General features: G+C 43.1%; 1 protein-coding gene across 1 annotated transcript in view; it reads right to left on the bottom strand.

Annotated features, from left to right (window-relative positions):
• The window catches only part of CSNK2A1 (casein kinase 2 alpha 1), a 72806-nt gene that overhangs the window by 20000 nt on the left and 29973 nt on the right, over positions 1-22833 (bottom strand). The window contains 6 exon segments of the mRNA XM_062203974.1: positions 379-462; positions 1882-1941; positions 3481-3531; positions 4051-4152; positions 8609-8720; positions 10934-11145. Coding sequence (XP_062059958.1) covers positions 379-462; positions 1882-1941; positions 3481-3531; positions 4051-4152; positions 8609-8720; positions 10934-11034 — 510 coding nt within the window. The 5' untranslated portion in view covers positions 11035-11145.

Below are 22833 nucleotides of genomic sequence, written 5' to 3'. Positions count from 1 at the left end.
CAGCTACAGTTCTCTTTTTACTGCTGAGTAATACTACCGATAAAATACTACTAGATGATATGGATTAAACACAATTTAACCATTCATCCATTAAAGAAATTTTTTTTCCTTCTAACTTTGGGCCTTCACAAATGATGCTGCATTCATGTCTAAGTTTTTGTGTTGACCTAAGTTTTTGCTTTTCTGGCATAAATGTCACTGCTGAATTGTTTGGTAACCTATGTTTAGCTTTCTAGGAAACTGAAAAACTAAAAACAATAATTTGGCATTTCCAAAACACCCAATTTTATATTCCCACCAGCAATGTGTGAGATCTTAAGCTTCTTCACATCCTTGCAAGCATGCAGATAAATTCAGCCTGTCAGCCCATCACTCTACCTTTCTGTGTTCATGATCGATCATGACATTGTGGGGCTTCACATCTCTGTGCATAATTCCCATGCTGTGGCAATAATCCAAGGCCTGTGGGAGGAACAGGGAAGGAAGGAGAGAGCATGTGTAAGAGCAGCTTATTTTTTTAGTTATTCAAAGTCTTTCATTGTTTTCTTTCATGTAAATTTTCTTCCTGGCCTCACAGTATCCCTAGGAATCTGGAATAGGACATTCACTCACACAGCTATTCTTCATTTTCTTGTTCAAGATTCCATAGCCAAGCAAATTCAGGTTTTGTTCAAAGACACAAAATATACACTGATGGCACCACTTCCAATTTTCCCCTCTGATTCAAAGCCTAGATTATTTTCACAAACACAGGTCCTTCAACAAAAGAAAACTTTTCTGTACTACATGCCTCTTATTTGAGAAACAGTAATTTTTTTTAGCAGTCAAGAGTCTACAACAGAGAGTGCAAGCTACCACCCACTGGCCAAACCTGGACTGCTGCCTGTTCCTGGGAAGCTTTTACTGGAACACAGCCACATCTATTTGCTTCCATATTGTCTCTGAGGCTTTCATGCTATAAGAGCAGAGCTGAACAGTGTGACAGACGCTGTGGCTCAAAGAGCCATACACACACACATACACCCTTTAAAGAAGTTCACCAACCCTGAATTTAGGTCATAAAATGCAAATTGAAGTTTCCATTCTTAAACTAAGGTGAACTGAGTGGCATAACCATTGGGGTTTATTAATCACTCAACTAATGGCATTAGCCAAATTCTTGTCCTTCCCGAAGGACAACTTGGATTCCTACAGCTCCCAGGTCTAAGCAGATGCATTCATAACTTTCTGAAGCTCTGTAACCATAGACTGTATAAGGCAACAGAAAGATCAAATCTCTGTTAGCATAATCTCTTTAGGGTATTTCTAAGGCTCAAATAGCAGGCTTTAAGTCAACCCTTGCTTAGTAAGAAACTATAACAACTCTTAACAATTTTCTAAAAATCAGATCTTGTGACTACTAGGAGCAAGATATTTGGCGATCCCACTTTAGAAATCAAAGTCCACCCGCAATCAGCAATGCCTAAGCAGAGATTTATATAGTCCTTGGGGCAATGACCCTTTGAGGCTGAGTTAAAGTTTACCGGTTTACTTGTTGAATTGTTAAGTGAAATGAAGTATTTCAGTAGGGGTTGTTTTATAAGCTTTGACAATTCAGTTTCCACTTACAAAGGTAAACAATGGAAATTACAAACATTTGTTAAGAGGTCAGGCTCAAATCTTTTTCAAAATATCCTTTTCAAAGCATTGTGAGTTATACTCCTATTAGACCCTTCTGTTAGGACAGAGTTCTAATACTTCTAATAGTAAAAACTTGCATGTAGAGATCCCTCTTTCAACATACTTTACAAAGTTAATTCACTGGCTTTTTCACCACCAACTGGGCTGTATTAACAAAGACAAGATCAAATTAAAGATATTTAGTACTGAAGGTTCCCTTACCTTCAGAATCTCATACATGTAAAATCGAATATCATAGTCTGTTAATGTCTGGTACAATTGCTGTTAAAGACAAATGAAACACTTAAGTCATGGAATAATACTGACAGGAAGGCAATTTCTCATTCTTATTGGTAGTAATTTAAAGCAAGACTTGGTTCACTGGCCATTGTTTCAAGATCTGTCTGTTCACTGGTCTCTATTTCTCTAACATAATGTTCACTTCTTGGGTCTTCAATGCCACATAGAACAGTGAAGAATTTCTGACATTCAACTTGCTTAGGCTAAAGTATACTGCTGAGAACACACTAGAGATTCTGTTACGTGCAACATGTACTGGTAACCCAGAATTCCCCCTGCTTTCCATTACCTTTAGACCTTTTCATCAAAGGCATCTTGACACGTATGTAGCCTCCTTAGAAGGGAACCAACCCATAACCTACCTGTGACTTAGACAGTTAGCATTACAGATTACCAGTGAGTATGCAGATGGCATCATGCCAACCCTGGTTAGCCAATGTTGAAAGTAAACTTTGAGAACAACAGTTATGCATGCTTTTTCCAAACTGTTAGCAGTGTTCCCTCACAAAGTTTTTAAGTTATCATTCTGATTCCAAAATAGTTCCTCTTCCTTTTTTCCTCTTCTCAGCCAAATAATTTACTCATCTATTGATATTTGATATTCTAGATACTAAACTGGTGTAAAGCTAAGTCAAGAACCTTTACAACTTGTATTCCAGGAGTGCCTACAATTTTCTGTTACACTGGAATGAGAACTATTTGAAGTAAGGCGGCAATGGATGGATAGGGACTCAGAAACATGTGCTGTAGAGGTTTGTATTACAGCAGAATTTGACATCATCCTTCCCCACTCCCCCTTTTAAAGAGCTGTGACCCATAGTTTCTGAGGAATCCTAAGGAATAAACAGTCTACACTATTAGACACACAACACACTCCTTCTTGAACACTGTGGTTTTACAGTAAATGGTCATAGGGTCAGATCTTAAGTGAACAGGTGTTAGTGCCTTCATTACGTTAGACAACTGTCAAATAAGTAGAAACTGTAAAATGAGTAGTAAAGGTGGTAAAAGGTAAACACACTGGCCAATATAAGAAGCACTAAACAACTAACATGGCAAAGTATACACTACCTCATAAAGGAGTTTTACTATCCTAAAATTAAAAAACATGGGACCGGCATTGTGGCACAGTGGATTAAGCTACCACTTGTGACAACGGCATCCCCTAGAACAGTGCTGATCTGAGTCTCAGCAACTCTGCTTCCAATCCAGGTTCCTGCTAATGCACCTAGGAAAGCACCTAGGCCCAAGCACTCAGGGCCTCTGCCAACCACATGGGAGACCAGGATGGAGTTCCTGGCTCCTGGCTTTTTGGCCTGGCCCAGACCTAGATGTTGTGGCATTTGAGGAGTGACCTAGTGGCCAGAAGATCTCTGTCTCTCTCCTTTCAAATAAATAAATCTAAAAAAATTTAATAACATCAGGATAAAACAGTTTTTTCTAACTAACAATATCATCTCCAAAGGCTTTCAATGTGGCCTAAAAACCGAACAGCTTGAAATGGCTGGTTAGATATTATACCTTGAAGTCTGTGTTGTTTACGTGTTCAAAAACCAAGGCAGGGGTTCGTGACTAGGGGAAAGAAAAAGAAAACAGACATTAGCAACAGCCCTGGGCAGGTTTAATGGGCATAATGTTTGCGGAAGCTGCGTGGTAAATTTGGCAGTCCTCGCCTCAGTTGTAAGAAACCCTCTATAATGCTACAAGCCCTCCCCACTCTCATCATCACCACACTTAGGTCATTTTTGGGATGGATTTCAAACAGAAGACATGGAGCTGAAGTCTCACCAGGCTCTAGGCAGCCCGACAATGCGCCCACCGCCCATCGGCATCGGACCTGAGTTTGCAAAATGGATTAACACATTTCAGTTTCCAGTGCTATCAGTCTCTTAGCCTAGAAGAATAAGAAATAGTCTGTGGGTGGAGGTCTCTTTGAAAGAAAGACCCAAGCTAGTTCAATGGTATATCTGATTAAGCACTTTTAAAGCAGGACTTAATGGTGAGGGCGGGAGAACAGAAAGAGGCCAGCTGAGCTCCAGGCTAAACACAAACTCAGCCCTGGTGGGCCTTGCTAACAGCTACTATACTCACCACAGGGTCTTTGACAATGTCTGCCAGTGTAATGATGTTGGGTCCTCCTCTCAAATTCTCCAAAATCTTTATTTCACGCTTAATTTTCTTCTTTTTTACTGGCTGAAAGGGGAAAAGTATTATTGGCAAAAAATAAAAATAAAAAATAAAAAAATCAGAATATTCCGACAGGCAATGTAACACATAAATGGCCTACTTATGAGCTCCTTGAAAGAAATGTGTCCGACTTGTCTCTGAATCCCCTTCTCCTAGCACTGTGCCAGGCATTCTGTAGGCACTTACTAAAGCTGAATTAAAGGAAGAAAAATTTCCCACTCCAAGGACAAGAGTATCTCAGAATTAGCATTTAATTTCAATCACTAGTCTTAGTATGTTAACATTTTAAAGGCTTACAGCTAGTCATTTAAAATGGTTAGTAACACTAAAGTATATCTTGAAAAGCTTTCTATCAATTAGGATAGAACACAGGCCCTTCCCTCTCCTTCCTCTGAGTCTATAAACTCCTTACAGAGGAGAAGGCAATCAGGTCCAACCACGAGGATGGCCCAATCAGCTCTGCACAGCATAGCCTTGTGGGTAAGTACAGATCTTGGAGTCAGACCACCTAATGAGGATCCTACCTTCACCACCTGCAACCTGTGTGCCTACAGACAAGTTGTAACTTCTCCAAGACTTCCATGACATGTAAAATGAGTAATGAGAATACATATAAGATTGTTCAAGGGTCCAATGAGGTATCTGAACAGACCTCTGGATAGGCTGAGACATGACACACTGTAGTATCTGTCTAGTCTCACCACCAATACTTCTCTAAGTGGACCTCTCCACTCTAAAAGACTACGATGCAGGGTCCCTAGAGTACATATTTCACATTCCTTTGTCCTCATCCATTCTTCTCACATTTGTTCTAGTATAGATATTCCTTCTCATTTTCCTGAGAAGGGACTTGGTGCCTGGATACTCCTTTCACCAAAACTCCTTTCTGAATAGTCTAAAACAGTTCAGGCTCACAAGAAATATGATGCAAGCCACAAGTGTGATTTTAAATAATCAAGTAGTTAGATCAAGAAAAGTAAGAAGAAATATCCATTTTAATATATTTTAACTAATGTATCCAAAATCTTACCATTTCAATACATAAATCAATATAAAAATTACCAACAATGATCCATTTGATATTCTTCTTTGGCACTGATTCTTTGAAATTTAGTGTATTTTCCTCTCCTTGCAGCATTTCCTTTTTGCCATCTTGGTACATTCTAGAGAATGCTTCCCTTCTCCATTTCACCTATATCTATCCAAATCCTCCTCCCAGTTAGCCTGAAACCAGTTCATGGAGTCTTTCCTATCTACTACCCTCTTTCGGACTACAAACCCACTATCTGTGTATTTCATGTGGTTTTAAATACTATTATTACTTCATTCTATCATCCATCTTTCCATATGAATACCATCCTACAATTACAAAGAACTTTACTTTTTTGCTAACAATTTTTAAAAAGTTCTCATTTATTTATTTGAAAGGCAGGAGAAATGAGAGAGGGAGGGAGAGGGGAGGAGGGAGGGAGCGAGAATCTTCCATCTGCTGGTTCACTCCACAAATGCCAGCAACAGCCATGTCTAGGCCAGGCTGAAGCCAGGAGTCTAGAATTCATTCCAGGTATCCTATATGGGTGGCAGGGAGGCAAATATTCCAGTCATCATCTGCTGCCTCCTAGAATGTATATCAACAGGAAACTGGATCAGAAGTGGGCTAGGACTCAAACTCAGGGGTTCCAACATAAGGTGCAGAAGTCTCGGGCATCAACTTGAACCGCTGTGCCGAACACCTCTGATGTTTCTATATATAATTTGTATTTGATCCTTCTAATAACCCTGAGGAAGGTAAGTAAAGCAAAATTGCCTCATTTTCACAGATGAAAAAAGGTATCTTAATAAAAGGCCTGACTGCCATGGCTAATTACTTTTGGGTTAAAACCCAAGTGTTCTGATTTGTAGCCTAGTTCTACGTGTGACAAACCAGGCATCCCAGGATATTCAAAGGGATACAGCAGAATACTTTAATTTCTGAACACACAAATCAAAATCTGCCATACACTGATACACTACCAGCTTGGGCTCACAGTTTTAACGTTAGATTGCACTAAAATCCTTTTGAGGGGATATTGTTTCAAAAAGAAAGTACTGAGGAAAAAGGCACATGAAATAATCAATGAGGATAGTGTCCAATTTGATTCCAACATCTGAGAAGCTGTACAGTGACTATCAAATATACATATCGCAATACTTATTATTTTTGGTTATATAAAAATAATTTTGGGGACTATTGTGGTATAGCAGGTTAAGCCACCACTTGGGACGTCCACATCCCATATCAGAGTGTCGGTCAGAGTCCAGGCTACTCCACTTCTGCTCCAGATCCCTGGTAATGTGCCTGGGAAGCAACAGACAGTGGCTCAAATACTTCAGTCCTTGCCATCCACTTGGGAGACCTGGACAAAGTTCCTGGCTCCTAGCTTTGACCTGGTCCAGCCCTGCTACTACAGTCATTTGAGGAGTGAACCAGCAGATGGAAGATCTCTCTGTCTCTCCCTCTTTATCACTATGTCCTTTAAATAAATAAAGCTTCAAAAAATAATTTTTCTTTTAATTTATACATATAACTTTTTAATTTATACATATAACTTTTTTTTTTTTATAGGCAGAGTGAACAGTGAGAAAGACAGAGAGAAAGGTCTTCCTTTTCCGTTGGTTCACCCTCCAATGGCCGCTACAGCCGGTGCACCGCGCTGATCCGAAGCTAGGAGCCAGGTGCTTCTCCTGGTCTCCCATGTGGGTGCAGGGCCCAAGGACTTGGGCCATCCTCCACTGCACTCCCGGGCCACAGCAGAGAGCTGGCCTGGACAGAAACTGGCGCCCCAACTGGGACTAGAACACAAGTTTTGAAATGGCTACCATGTTACTAAAATAGAAATTACTGAGATAATTTAAGTATGGAGATTGAGGAAATCTGAGAACTTCTACTTCTCCCCATCAAATACGGAAAAATTCCCATAGTAGCAAACTATATACTCAGTTCCCAATACATAACAACACATAGCGCAGTTATACTTTAACTACAAGTTGTATACTGGTAGCTTACTGGACAAATTTGTCCAATGCGATGTTTTTAAAAAATCTTGAGCCAATGTTTAAAAATCAACGGAATTCACATATAAATATAAATCTCTGACTTCTCTTTGAAAAACAGAATATCAAGTACGACAGAATTCGTACTACCGCAATACAATATTGCACAGCTTCCCAAATGTTTTAGAATCAAATTGGTTATCACTACCCTTATTTCCTGTTCCACACTGAGTTTTTTTTTTTTTTTTTGGACAGGCAGAGTGGACAGTGAGAGAGACAGGGAGAAAGGTCTTCCTTCCGTCGGTTCACCCCCCAAATGGCCGCTGTGCCCGGCACACTGCACTAATCCAAAGCCAGGAGCCAGGTGCTTCCTCCTGGTCTCCCTTCTGAGTGCAGGGCCCAAGCACTTGGGCCATCCTCCACTGCCTTTCTGGCCACAGCAGAGAGCTGGACTGGAAAAGGAGCAACCAGGACAGAACCAGCACCCCAACCGGACTAGAATCCTGGGTGCCGGCGCCACAGGCAGAGAATTAGCCTAGTGAGCCGCAGTGCCGGCCCACGTTGAGTTTTACACAGCTCAAATTGAGAAGCAGGTACCTCCTTTGAAGAGGCACGTTCTGAGGCTGACGCTGTGGTACAGCAGGTAAAGCTGACACCCAAAGTGCCAGCAATCCCATATGGGCACTGGGTCAAGTCCTGGCTCCTCCACTTTTGATCCAGCTCTCTGCTATGGCTAGAGAAAGCAGAAGATGGCCCAAGTGTTTGGGCCCCTGCACCTGCATGGGAGACTTGGAGAAGCTCCAGGCTCCTGGCTTTGGACTGGCCCAACACCAACTGTTGCAGCCATTTGGGGAGTGAACCAGAGGGTGAAAACCTCTCTCTCTGCCTCTGTAACTCTTGCCTTTGAAATAAAGAAAGAAATTTTAACAACAACAACAACAAAAAAAAACCAAACAAAAAAAAACCAGGCATGTGCTTTGTCTCTGTTCACTTCCTCTAGGCATGGTTAATCATATACCACACTAGCTTGACTCATGTCATCCGCTTGCCCCTTTAAGAACTATAATTGTGACTCTTCATTCTTACAAAGCAGGGGTGATGATTTATTTATTGAACACAAAACATGGGATATAGTTTAAAATACAGGGAATAAATTATTAGGCAAGACCTAGAAGAGACTGTACTTTTATTTCCTTACTCTGCCATAACCTAGCACATGACTTGAGTCACATCACTTCTTTTGCCTCAGTTTCCTGATCTGTCAAACGAATAAAACCTGTTCTACTGACTTCACAAGATGTAACAGAATCAAGATGCCAAAGTACTCCAGAAATCCTTCAAACAACATTTCTAAAGACATCACTATTACTTTGAACAATCTACATTCCAATTGCCTCTCAAGTTAGTCTCTTTCTCTTCTTGTACTCACCTTGAGAATTTTAACAACAACTTTTTCATTATTTGTAATGTTGATGGCTTCAAATACTTCACTATATTTACCCCGGCCTAATTTTCGCACCAGTTGGTAGTCATCTTGATTTCTACGGACAAAAAAGGTCACAGTCACATGATTTTAAAAGTTCGTATTATCATGTACCAATTCAAGACAAAACTCTTATTATCAACTGGAGTAATAGAAACAATGGCTTGTATTAAGGTTCGTTTGTCTTCAATAAGATACCTTTCCCTTAAAGAATAGTTTTATATTTTCCTGTCTAATAGTGCCTAGCATGAAGCTGGCACTCAGCAGGAACTCAATACATGAATATTTCAGTTCAGCCACATTTTGAGAACAGCTGATTTTTAATTGATCTCTCTGTAGGTAAGCAGCCTTCAAATATATAGGCTCCATCTCCCTCTTACACTCCAGGGCAACCTCTCAAGAAAATCCGTGTAATAAAAATTGCAAATCACATTATATAACACGAATCATCATTAGGGGTTGCGTCCTCTCCACTTTTACCCATAGCCCATGATCAATAAACAACATCAGAAATAATAAACAGAGGTAAAGAATAAGAAAACAACCAACATTTTCCTACTGCCCTGGCAACTTAAAACACTTTGCTCCAAAGAATGAAAAACCCAGTTCTTTTAATAGGAAGCTCTTAGTTCTAGTTGAGTTTTCCTCTTGTGGGAGGGCACTGAAACACAAGCAACCAAATGAGACCATATCGGAAATTCTCACAGTTGTTTAGCACCATTGAAGCAGAACTAAGTACCAAGCACTCAATCTGAAGACAATGCTGAGATTTCTACAGTAAACACAGGTGTTACTAGGAGTCCAAAGTCTCTAACACAGAGGGAAACTGGTAGATTATTAGCAGTGATAATATTTATTAATAGTGTTCCAACTGCTGTTTGATGGCATCTTTAAAGCACACCAGTACTTCTTTAGGCAGAGACAACATACTCACTGTTAAGAATCACAGCATCATCAGGATTAAAAATACACCCTATGACAGTTTTGGGAGATAGTCCTTTTCAAAAAAAATTTTATTTAGGGATCAGCATTGTGGTTTAGCGGGTTAATCTACCATCTGTGACACTCGCATCTCATACTGGCACACCAGTTCAAGTCTTGGCTGCCCAGCTTCCGATCTAGCATCCTGCTAATGTGCCTGAGAAAGCAACAGAAGATTGACCAAGTCCTTGGGCCTCTGCTGTCCACGTGGGCGACCAAGATGGAATTCCTGGCTGTTGTAGCTATTTGAGGAGTGAACCAGCAGATGGAAGATTGATCTCTCACCTTCCCTCATTCCCTCCCTTGCTCTGTTGCTCTGCCTTTCAATTAAATAAATAAATCTTAAACAATTTTACTTATTTATTTGGGGGGGGGTATAGAAAGTGAGAGCGAGAGCATGTGTCAAAGACCAGTAGCTCCCACCCATTGGTTCATTCCCTAAATATCCACAATGGCTGGATGCCAAAACCAGGAGTTGGGGGTGCAATCCAGGTCTCCCATGTGGGCGGCAGGGATCCAACAACTCACCCCAGGAGATAGTCTTTAATCACTTACAGCCTTGGAAATCACATATAGTCAGATATGATCTACAGGAACTGTAGATTTCTTTTTACACTGCTTTCTTTTGCCCCTCAATGTCAATATGCCTTTATTATAAAAAGTATGATTCTGATCAATTAAATGCATACCACTTTGGAACAGGAAATGGAAATATGTAAATAAGCCTGCATAGAGAATCAGAAGGACAAACACAGCTGTTCAGGTAGCCTACAGCTGTTCAAGATGGAATTACACATGCCTCATCTCATGACAAGGACAAATGCTTAAGGATTTAATTCTGCTTCACAATAGAAGACACCTTTCTAGAGAACCGTTTCATCCTTCCGAGTCATCACAGGACAACATTCTGACCTCAGAAATACTTTGTGTAAGAATTTGGTGGTGTTTTTGAAGTCTCTCAAATATCAATTCTCACCATCTGCAATGTCCTTAGCTTGAGAAGCAATTTGGTAGGTTAACTCTTCCTCACCAGCTTTGTTTACATAACATGAAAATCAAAGAAAAGGACAAGAGACCGAAATGATTTTTAAATGGTAAGCCCTTCAAAACTGTTAACTTGCCAAAGCAAAACCTGCTTGTTTAAATCAGAAACTAAAGTTCTGAAAGAACAAACTGGGCTTCGACCTTGAGGTTTACGTATGTAGTCAAGGAGGTTTCCTGACAATCACTCAACAAATCCACAAGAGTCAGTTCTTAGGTGAGTGCAGCGAGGTAAACAGAGATAATTACCCCCATTCCACCACATGTGACTCATAATCCCAGTACTCTCGGGGTCTGTGCGTATTCACATCTGTGTAAACTCTGGCCCTGCTTGGCACGGGTCCCGACATGTCAGACAGGTTGGCGGACAGAGCTGGCCTTGATGTTTGAAGATCTGGTGGTCACTGTGTTTGGAGGCAGCTGAGGGGTAAGACCTTGTTTTCAGACCTGTCTTCTTCAAACTGCAGAAACAAAATGCACAAAGGCCAAGAATTACTTTTAAAATTCTATGGGAAGAAACAAAACATCCTTATATAAACACTAACGGTTTCCAATCTACCTTTGGCTCTCCTGTTAACCAATGGATATATTTCAACTCTGTCCTACCACAGGCAAAATTAAAAAAAAAGGGGGGGGGGCAGCACTGTGGCGCAGCGGGTTAAAGCCCTGGCCTGAAGCACCAGCATCCCATATGGGCGCCTATTAGAGATCCAGCTGCTCCACCTCCAATATCTAGCTCTCTTATTATGGCCTGGGAAAGCAGTAGAAGATGGCCCAAGTCCTGGGGCCTCTACATCCACGTGGGAGACCCAGAAGAAGCTTCTGGCTCCTGGCTTCGCTCTGACCATTGCAGCCAATTGGGGAGTGAATCAGCGGATGGAAGATCTCTCTCTCTCTGCCTCTTCTCTGTCTGTGTAACTATGACTTTCAAATAAATAAATAAATCTTAAAAAAAAGGGAGAAAAAAAGAAATATATATACTAAAAACCATATTGTCCCTAATCATATCTGTAGCAGCCTTTATAACCTCTACAGTGAAAGTTTGGAATTTTTTTTTTTTTTTCAAGATTTATTTTATTTACTTGGAAGAGTTACAGCAACAGAGAGAGCAACAGAACAGAGAGACAATCTTCCACCTGCTGGTTCAATCTCCAAGTGGCTGCAAAGACCAGGACTGGGCCAGACCGAAGCCAGGAGCCAGGAACCAGAACCAGAAGATTCTTCCAGGACTCCCATGTGGGTGCAGGGGCCCAAGCACTTGGGTCATCTTCCATTGCTTTTCCAGGCACATTTGCAGGGAGCTGGATCAGAAGTGGAGCAGCCAGGATTTGAACCAGTGCTCACATGAGATGCTGGCATCGCAAGTGACAGCTTTACCAGCTAGGCCACAATGCTGGCTCCTGGATATCTTTGTAAGACAGTCTGGGAGGAAAACATGACATTGAGGACAGATGCCTTAACATTATCAAAACTAATTACATTCTACAAAAGGCATTGGCAAGACCAGCACTTTCTTTTTAGTAGCTTGCTACAGTTATGTAGGGGTTACAAAAAGATTCTATAATAGTAGCAAAGCCCAGAGTACAAACTGTCAGTCTTACTCTGATATTTGATGAAACCAGAAAGGGAACAGACTTGCTGTCATATACGAAACTTCAATATCATCAGATCCAAATTATTTGGGGAACTCTCTGTAATGAGTAGACCCTGGAACAACCTTTTACAGACACTGGATTTCCTAAAATTTTAAAACAGCATTCAGTAATTCTTTTAAGAGATTTATTTATTTGAAAGGCAGAGTTTACAGAGAGAGAAATGTTCTATTTGAAGGTTCACTCCACAAATGGTTGCATAGGACAGAGCTTAGCCGATCAGAAGCCAGAAGCTAGGAGCCAGGAGCTTCCTCTAGGTCTCCCAAGTGGGTGCAGGGAACCAAGGACTCAGGCCATCTTCTGATGCTTTCCCAGGCACATCAGTAGTGAGCTGGATTAGAAGGGGAGCAGCCACTACCTGAACTGGCACCCTTATGGGATGCCAGCGTTGTAGGCAGCAGCTTTATCCACTACACTACAGTGCTAGCCCCCAGTAGTTTTCTTTTTAAAAAAAAATTTTTTTTGAAAGATTTATACTCCCCAAATGGCTGCAACAGCCAGGGCTTGACCAAGCAGAAGCCAGGAACCAGAACTCATCCTGGTTTCCTACACAGGCAGCAGGGACACAGGTACTTGAGCCACCATCTGCTGCTTTCCCAGGTACATTAAGCAGTTAGTTGGATTTTAAATGAAGCAGAGGGGGCTTGAAAATAGAATCCCGATATGGGATACCAATGCTGTAAATGGCTTAACTCACTGTGCCACAATGCCTGCCCTCTTTTTAATTTTTTAAAAAATTATTTATTTGAAAAGTGTGTGTTGGGGAGTAGGTACTAATCTCACTATTTGTTGGTTCACTTTCCAAGTGGCTGCCAGCAGCCTGTACTAGGCCAGGCCAAAGCAGGAAGCTGGAAACTTCACTCAGGTTTCCCATGTGGGTGGCAGCCATCACTTACGATCTCCCATAGTGCATATTAAACAGGAAGCTGGGCTGGGAGCAGACAGGACTCAAACCTAAGCACTCCAATATGGGACGCAGGCATCTATGGTGGCACCTTAACTGCTTTGCCAAACAGCCCAGAAATCAATAATTTTCTCTTGGTTTATCAGAGGAGCAAGATTTTTTTTTTTAAAGGTTTATGTATTCATTTGAAAGTCAGAGTTATAGAGAGGCTGAGGCAGAGAGAGAGAGAGAGAGCGAGAGCGAGAGCAAGCACGCGAGCTTGCCTCCATCCGCTGGTTCACTCCCCAAACGGCTGCAACGGCTGGAACTGGGATGATCAGAAGCCAGGAGCCAGGAACTTCCTCCCAGTCTCCCATGTGGGTTCAGGGGCCCAAGTACTTGGGCCACCTTCTACTACTTTCCCAGGCCATCAGCACAGAGTTGGATCAGAAGTGGAGCAGCTGGGACTTGAACCAGTGCCCATATGGGACGCTGGCACTGTAGGTGGCAGCTTTACCCACTACACCACAGTGCCAGCCCCTGGAACAACATCACTTTAACAACTGGTGTAATTTATTTTAGCTGAGCTAGTGTAAAATTTGACATGAAGAGAATTAATAAAATTTAGAAATATGCCTTCTATCAAATCAGTCTTTTTTAGAAAGAAGGTTTTTTTTTTTAATTTATTTTATTTATTTGAAAGACAGAGTTACAGAGAGAGGCAGAGACAGAGACAGAGGTCTTCCATCTACTGGTTCACTCCCCAGATGGCCGCAACGGCCAGAGCAGTGCTGATCTGAAGCCAGGAGCCAGGAGCTTCTTCCTGGTCTTCCACGTGGGTGCAGGGGCCCAAGGACTTGGGCCATCTTCCACTGCTTTCCCCAGGCCATAGCAGAGAGCTGGATCGGAAATGGAGCAGCCGGGGCTCAAACGGGCACCCATATGGGATGCCAGAGCTTCAGGCCAGGGCTTTAACCCATTGCGCCACAGTGCCGGCCCCATCACTCTTGTTTTTGATGTCTGACTGTCCCAAACTTTTTGTCTTCATTCTCTGAAATTTGTCTAGTGATTGTTGATTCCCTTTCTTATGTGTTTAATTAAAATGTATTAAGTTTCCAGATGTGATCAACTGACGGACACATCAGCTATGCAGTTTTTTGGCTGAGATTGCATGACCTCCATTTAATTACTGGAAACACTGGACAAACAGGAGGAGGCAGCTATTAAATCAAAGGGGAGGGGCTCTGCACTAAAGAAATATATCAGTATCACAAAAGACAAAGGAAGATAAAGACATATGGCAACTGAATGCTACACCTTATTTCAGACTGTATGTATCCTGTACTGCTGGGGACAGGTGTGTAGGGGGTAGAAATAGTCATGAAACCAGATTTTAGATGGCAAAGTGTTGTATCAATGTGAAATTATGAAGTTGGCACATATCTACAAAGTTGAGGCAGCGCCAGGACACATATAATGTGCCCTCAAATGGTTCAGAAAAAAATGTGCTTCCATGTATGTACAAGTGTACAGAGTACACAAGAGGGCACATTCACAAATCATAAAGCAAATGGGTAAAATATTACAATAGGTGGAACGGATGCTTGATGCAGTGGTTAAGTCACCACATGGGATGCCTGTATCCCAAGTCACAGTGACCGGTTTGCACACTGGCTACTCTGCTTCTAATCTAGCTTCCTGCTAATGGATACCCTGGGAGGCAGCAGGGAAGGGCTCAAGTACTTAGGTCCCATGCAGGACACCCAGATTAGTTCTCAGTTCTTGGCTTTAGCTTGGTGCAGCCCTGGTTATTGTGGGCATTTGGGGAGTGAACCAATAGATGTCTCTCTGCCTTTCAAGTAAAAATGAAAAAAAAAAAAAAAAATTTTTTTTAAATCACAATTGGTAAATCTGGATAAAGAAGATAAAGATCTCGGCCGGCGCTGCAGCTCAATAGGCTAATCCTCTCTCTGCCTGGGTGCTGGCACACCGGGTTCTAGTCCCGGTCAGGACGCCAGATTCTGTCCTGGTTGCCCCTCTTCCAGGCCAGCTCTCTGCTATGGCCCGGGAGTGCAGTGGAGGATGGCCCAAGTCCTTGGGCCCTGCACCTGCATAGGAGACCAGGAGAAGCACCTGGCTCCTGGCTTTGGATCAGCGTGGTGCGCTGGCAGCAGCACGCCAGCCGCAGCGGCCATTGGAGGGTGAACCAACGGAAAAAGGAAGACCTTTCTCTCTGTCTCTCTCTCTCACTGTCCACTCTGTCAAAAACAAAAACAAAAACAAAAACAAATACTGGCTTAGCAGGTAAAGCCAGTGCTGCATCCCACAGGGAGCAGTCCCAGCTGTTCCACTTCACATCCAGCTCTCTGCTGATGAGCCTGGGAAAGCAGAGGAAGACGGCCTGTGTACTTGTGCCCTTACTCTCATGTGGGAGACCCAAAAGCAGCTAGCTCCTGGTTCCTGGCTTCAGCCTGGCTCAGCTCTGGCCGTTATTGCTATCTGGGGAGTGAACCAGCAGATGAAGATTCTCTCTCTGCCTCTCAAATAAATAAATCTTTTTTTTTTTTTTTTTTTTTTTTTTGACAGGCAGAGTGGATAGTGAGGGAGAGAGAGAGAGAGAGACAAAGGTCTTCCTTTGCCATTGGTTCATCCTCCAATGGCCGCAGCTGCCAGCGCCATCTCGCTGATCCGAAGCCAGGAGCCAGGTGCCTCTCCTGGTCTCCTATGCAGGTGCAGGGCCCAAGCACTTGGACCATCCTCCACTGCATCCGGGCCACAGCAGAGAGCTGGCCTGGAAGAGGGGCAACCGGGACAGAATCCGGCGCCCCAACTGGGACTAGAACCCGGTGTGCCGGCGCCACAAGGTGGAGGATTAGCCTGTTAAGCCACGGCGCCGGCCAAATAAATAAATCTTAAAACAAGTAACTGTGGTAAAATTTACCAAATTTAACCATCCAATTCAGTAGCATTAAGTACATTCACATTCTCGTGCAACTGCATCACACCAGTTAGTTCTAGCTATTTTTATCATTTCAAACTGAAACTCTGTATCTGTTAAACACTAACTACCTCTCCTGTCAGCGTCAGCATTCACAATTCTGTTTTCTGTCTCTGTAAATTGACTATTCTAGGCACCTCATATAAACGGAACTAGACAGTATTTGCCCTTTTATGTTTCACTTTTTAACTTGGCATTATCTCCAAGGTTCATCCATTCTTTTGTTGGGACACTTGGGTGGCTACTGTGTTTTATCTATTGTGAAAGATACAGAGGCATATAAATACCTGAGACTCTGCTTTGATTTACCGTATGACTTCACTGGCATGTTTAAGGTTTTGAGGAGTCACCATATTGTTTTCCACAGCAGCTTCATCATTTTATATTTCCACCAATAGTACCCAAGGGTTGCACTTGCTCCACATCCTCAACCAGCACTTTTTTTCTGTTCTTTTCATAACAGCCATCCTTAAAGCATACGAAGTGCTATCTCACTGACTGGGATTCTGATTGGCATTTCCCTATTGATAATGATTTTAAGTATGGAGTATCCTTCCAGGTGCTCACTGGGCATTTGTTTATCTTATTTGGAGAAATGTTTATTCGAGGCTTCTGCCATTTTTTTTTCCTTTTTTTTTTTTTTTAATTTTTGACAGGCAGCGTGGACAGTGAGAGAGAGACAGAGAGAAAGGTCTTCCTTTTGCTGTTGGATCACCCTCCAATGGCCGCCGCGGTAGCGCGCTGCGGCCGGCGCACCGCGCTGATCCGATGGCAGGAGCCAGGTGCTTATCCTGGTCTCCCATGGGGTGCAGAGCCCAAATACTTGGGCCATCCTCCACTGCATCCAGGCCACAGCAGAGAGCTGGCCTGGAAGAGGGGCAACCGGGACAGAATCCGGCGCCCCAACTGGGACTAGAACCCGGTGTGCCGGCGCCGCAAGGCAGAGAATTAGCCTGTTCAGCCACGGCGCCGGCCGCTTCTGCCATTTTTAAACTGGATTTTTTTCCCCCCTTTTATTTATTTATTTTTTTGACAGGCAGAGTGGACAGTGAGAGAGAGAGACAGAGAGAAAGGTCTTCCTTTTGTCGTTGGTTCACCCTCCAATGGCTGCCGCGTCCGGCGCATCATGCTGATCCAAAGGCAGGAGCCAGGCGCTTCTCCTGGTCTCCCATGGGGTGCAGGGCCCAAGCATTTGGGCCATCCTCCACTGCACTCCCTGGCCACAGCAGAGAGCTGGCCTGGAAGAGGGGCTACCGGGACAGAATCCGGCGCCCCCACCGGGACTAGAACCCGGTGTGCCAGCGCCGCAAGGTGGAGGATTAGCCTAGTGAGCCGCGGCGCCGGCTAAACTGGATTATTTTGTTTATTATCTATGCTTTTGGTGTCACATTTCTGCCACTGTAATTTTTTCCCTTATGTAAATTTGAAATTATTTTCTAGAAAAGTTTAAAACAATGGCGTGAGAAAACTAAGACCCCCAAAGAGGGAAATTTACACAGGAACACATAGCTATTTAATATCAGATCAAGGATCAGAAACCAAATTTTTTTATTCTTGTGACCACGATATTTTTGTCACAGCATCATAAATTAGACAATACACCTGCTAGGTATTTCTTTGTGAGAATTTTTTTCATTTCACCCTTACTATACAAGGAAGTGATCAGGAAGCTACCATTATTCTCATTTTGTAGATGGAACAGAGGTAAGGAAAGGTTAAGTAACTTGCCAAAAGACACACAATAAAAGGAACTCAGATTCAAACCCAGTCAGTTTGGTCCTGGACTTAACAGGGAAAACTTTATTTATGTCAGAGGTTTGAAGTGAGAGTTCACCAAGTTAATAAATGTTAAGTGTTTAGAATTATTTGAAAACTCTAAAACACCTGTTTATGACAAACTGCTTGTTATTTCTAAGGTTGTATGCAAGCTAGAGTTTAGCTGTCATGCCTAGAGAAGACAAGCAAGGTCAGAACTGTGGACTTTTTCTATGACTACTATTCCTGCACTGACAGAAGCAAGAGATACTAGGAAAATAGGTAAAGATGTATGTTTATGGAAAGAAAAAAAAAAAAAACACCAAAAGATTATGAGCAACATGAAACCAGCAGAAGCACTCTCCCCAGGAATGCACAACTTTCAGTGACGCTAACTTTTCAATCCTCAGCTTCTCCTCTGAAACAGCATCTGTTTAGTTCCTACATCACCTTTAGAGGCACTTCACTTCTCTGCTTAGTACTTTATACCCAATATACCCTTCGGCCATGGCTCTCAAAGCCCTTTCCCCATCAGCCACATTTACTAATTGGGACTAAATTCCATAAGGTGATGGAACAAGTAATGGAGTCCTGGCTCCAAACCCCTGACTACAGGATCACTGTTGGGCTTCTTCCAGCTATGTTCATCAACTTATACAACCTGCTAACTGCATCTACAGACTGAAGGGAGAGCAAGTGAGCGATCTTCCAGAGGGCTCAGAAATACAAAACACGTGTAAATTAGTAGTACACAGTTATCAAGTCATAACTCTCATAGTGAAAGTTAACAAGCAGGAACCCATTAAAGGCCCAAGTCTCCACTCCTACTTTTCTTCAAAATGGAACATAGGAGCTGTGGTTCCAGCATCTGAGGGCTAACTCGTGGGTGGACATTAACTCCACAAAATGAGTCCTTATTCTTCCCTGGCTCATATGGAAAACATATCCTAAGTTCCACTTACTAGCTCATGTATCTATCACAGTCTCATCACTCCATCTTCCTCTGATCTTTTAAAGCCTTGCTATTTTCTTCGAGAGAAGAGCAAGACTAATTATTAATGAAACTCTTGAGATTTTCAAGTACTTGTCTGAATGACCCTTACGGCGCTGGTCCTCATCAGCTGGTACCTAATTTATGAGCTGGTAGATTTAATTCTCCACTGAGAGGATGTCTAGCTAACTGTTTTTGCAGCACCCCAAAGTGGTGCTTCACTTTACTGCCTTGCATATCAAATAATCTGCTCATAGTAAGAGAGGCATTCACAAGAATTTCAAATGGCTGGTTTATTAATTACATGGGGAGACTAAAACAGGGTTCTTGAACTGGTTCTGCAACTTCAGCTAAATAAAACAGGACTAAGTGGAATGGAGATAAAGGGGGCATATGAGGATAGGAAGACAATGTCATTGATATTTAAACATTATTCATAAACGGTGTTCCATTTGCGCCCCTGCACATGTGTATATTCACATGCAGTCTAAGAGGAAGGAAACAGGGACAGCTTATATTGCTTAATTACTTATTTTTCCAAACATGAATTCCTTTGCCCATGCTCTGTGGCCTGGGAAGGCAGTGGAGGATGGCCCAAATGCTTGGGCCCTGCACCCCCATGGGAGACCAGGAGGAGGCACCTGGCTCCTGGCTTTGGCACAGTGCGCCGGCCGTAGCAGCCATTTGTGGGGGGTGAACCAACGGAAGAAAGACCTTTCTCCCTGTCTCTCTCTCTAACTCTGCCTAACCAAAAAAAAAAAAAAAAAGTAGAACCATCTACCTTGAAAAAGCAGTACTCCAGGCCTTAGGAATACAGGTGTCCCTGGGTATCTGCAGGGATTGGTTCTAGAGATATCCTCCTATATACTTTAAATCATCTCTAGATTTTTTTTTTTTAAAAAGATTTATTTGTTTACTTGAAAGGCAGAGTTAAAGAGAGGCAGAGGCAGAGAGAGAGAGAGGTCTTTCATCTGCTAGTTCACTGCCTAGATGGCCACAATGGCTGGAGCTGCACTGATCTGGAGCCAGGAGCTTCTTCTGGGTCTCCCACGCGGGTGCAGGGGCCCAAGCACTTGGGCCATCCTTTACTGCTTTTCCAGGCCATAGAAGAGAGCTGGATGGGAAGAGAGCAGCTGGGACTCCAACTGGCGCCCATATGAGACGAGGTGCTGCAGGTGGCAGCTTTACCTGCTACACAACAGTGCCAGCCCCCTAGATTACTTATAATATCTAATACAATGCAGAGGCTATGTAAATAGTTGTAACACAGAGCTAATTTATTTTTTCAACACTGTTTTTTTTTTTTTTTTTTTTGACAGGCAGAGTGGACAGTGAGAGAGAGAGAGACAGAGAGAAAGGTCTTCCTTTTGCCGTTGGTTCACCCTCCAATGGCCGCCGCGGTAGCGCGCTGCGGCCGGCGCACCGCGCTGTTCCGATGGCAGGAGCCAGGTGCTTATCCTGGTATCCCATGGGGTGCAGAGCCCAAACACTTGGGCTATCCTCCACTGCACTCCCTGGCCACAGCAGAGAGCTGGCCTGGAAGAGGGGCAACCGGGACAGGATCGGTGCCCCGACCGGGACTAGAACCCGGTGTGCCGGCGCCGCAAGGCGGAGGATTAGCCTGTTGAGCCACGGCGCCGGCCTCAACACTGTATTTTCAATTAACAGTTGGTTCAATATGCAGATGTAGAGGGATGACTATAATAGTAGTCAGCAGAGCAGGGGTTTATCTTGCAAACCAAGGATAATGGAAATGCACAGAAAAGGTTTTATGTGGGAAAAAAAACTTTTTACTCTGTGAGAGTGGGCATTAGGCCTACTGGTCAAGATGTCTTGCCCCAAATGGAGTACTTGGAGTGCAGCTCCAGCTTCTCACTCAAGCTTCCTGCTAATACAGATCCTGGGAGAAAGCAGGTGATAGCTGATGGGATTGAATTCCTGGCTCTGGGCTTCAGCCCTGTCCTGGCTTTTGTTTGCATGCATCTGGGGAGTGAACCAGCAGATGGGAGCTGTCAGTCTCCCAAATAAAAAAGATAACCTGCACTTTCCGTGAACTTTTTGAAGCCTTAGACACAATGGAATACTACTCAGCTATAGAAAGGAGGAAATCAGTCAGGCACAGAGACAAGTGGTGCCATCATCTCACACATAGGCAGAATCAAAAAATGCTGATCTCATACAAGTCAGAGTAGAACGGTGGTTATCAGAGACTAGGCAGAGTAGGGGCAAGGAAGCAATGAAGAAAAGTTGATCAATGCGAATTAACTAAGTTATAGTTAGGAGAAAGAAGTTCTTACGTTCTACTGCACAGTGGAGTGACTAGAGTGGTCATCATATATTTAAAAAAAAAAAGCTAGAAGAAATGATTTTGAATGCTTCACCATAATGAAATGATGTCTGACTTACCATTTATATTAATTTGAATATTACCACATGGTATCCCATAAATACGTACAACTTTCACGTATCAGTTAAAAAAACTTTTAAAATGAAAACTCATATTTTCTCTTTTTCTTTAACTGAGCGCGGGAGATGGAGGAGTAGCCTATGTGAGAGAAATGATGACAGCTGGACCTGAGATGGTAGCAGCAGAGATAGGTGGACTGACTAGAGGAACAAAATTTATGGTGATCATCAACCATCTCTGGGTGGATTGGAAGATGGAGTAAGAAGTGGAAGGTAACGCAAACTTCTAGCTTGATAAGATTGTCAATGCCATTCATAGAGAGAGAAAAAATTCCAGAAGAAAGCTCACAAGATAGGTTTTGGACTTGAGATTAAAATGGCTTTGAGACATTCAAAAGATTCTACGGCCGGCACCGTGGCTCAACAGGCTAATCCTCCACCTAGCGGCGCTGGATTCTGTCCCGGTTGCCCCTCTTCCAGGCCAGCTCTCTGCTATGGCCCGGGAAGGCAGTGGAGGATGGCCCAAGTGCTTGGGCCCTGCACCCCATCACCCCATGGGAGACCAGGAGAAGCACCTGGCTCCTGCCTTTGGATCAGCGTGGTGCGCCGGCCACAGCGTGCCGGCCGCGACGGCCATTGGAGGGTGAACCAACGGCAAAAGGAAGACCTTTCTCTCTGTCTCTCTCTGTCCACTCTGTCAAAAAAAAAAAAAAAAAAAGGATTCTAAAAACCAGGCCGATATTACAAATATGGACTAAAAGAGCACCTCAGAACTTTTAAATATTGAACCCTCTCAACAATGAGGAACAAGTACTTCCCTAGGCCACAAATAAGAAAATAGCCTAAGGAAGTTCAGTAGCTTGACCAAGAATACCAAAGGTTCAAGTCTTTTCATTTGTTATAGTACTATTTCCTACAATATACACACATATTAGTCTTAGCTCATCAAAGTCGAACTGACCTTTTAACTTTACAGTACCCAGTGTAAAGCTTTTTATTTTGGAAACACTTGCTGATGAAATTAATGTTGCTTCATTTTTTGGGGCTTGAGCTGCCTTCAAAGTATGTTGCACTGGGGCCAGTGCTGTGGTGCAATGGGTGAATCCTTTGCCTGCAGTGCTGGCATCCCATATAGGCACTGGATCAAGTCCCAGATGCTCCATTTCCAATCCAGCTCCCTGCTAATGGCCTAAGAAAGCAGAGGAAGATGGCCCAAGTCCTTGGGCCCCTACACCTATGTGGAAGACCCAGAGGAAGCTCCTGGCTCCTGGCTGCTGACTTCAGCCTGGCCCAGATCGAGCTGTTGAGGCCACTTGGGGAGTGAACCAGTAGATGGAAAAGCTGTCTCTGTAAATCTTTCAAATAAATAAATAAATCTAAACACTTCAGGTCATCTGGTATACAACCACGAGAACAGGAAAACCAAGTCAAGGGTTCTTGAGTAATCGTTCCCCTGCTTTCACT

Source organism: Lepus europaeus, chromosome 10, assembly GCF_033115175.1.
Source record: "Lepus europaeus isolate LE1 chromosome 10, mLepTim1.pri, whole genome shotgun sequence".
NCBI lineage: Eukaryota > Metazoa > Chordata > Mammalia > Lagomorpha > Leporidae > Lepus > Lepus europaeus.
The sequence above is the reverse complement of the archived record's forward strand: the minus strand, read 5'-3'. Positions and strand labels throughout refer to the sequence as shown.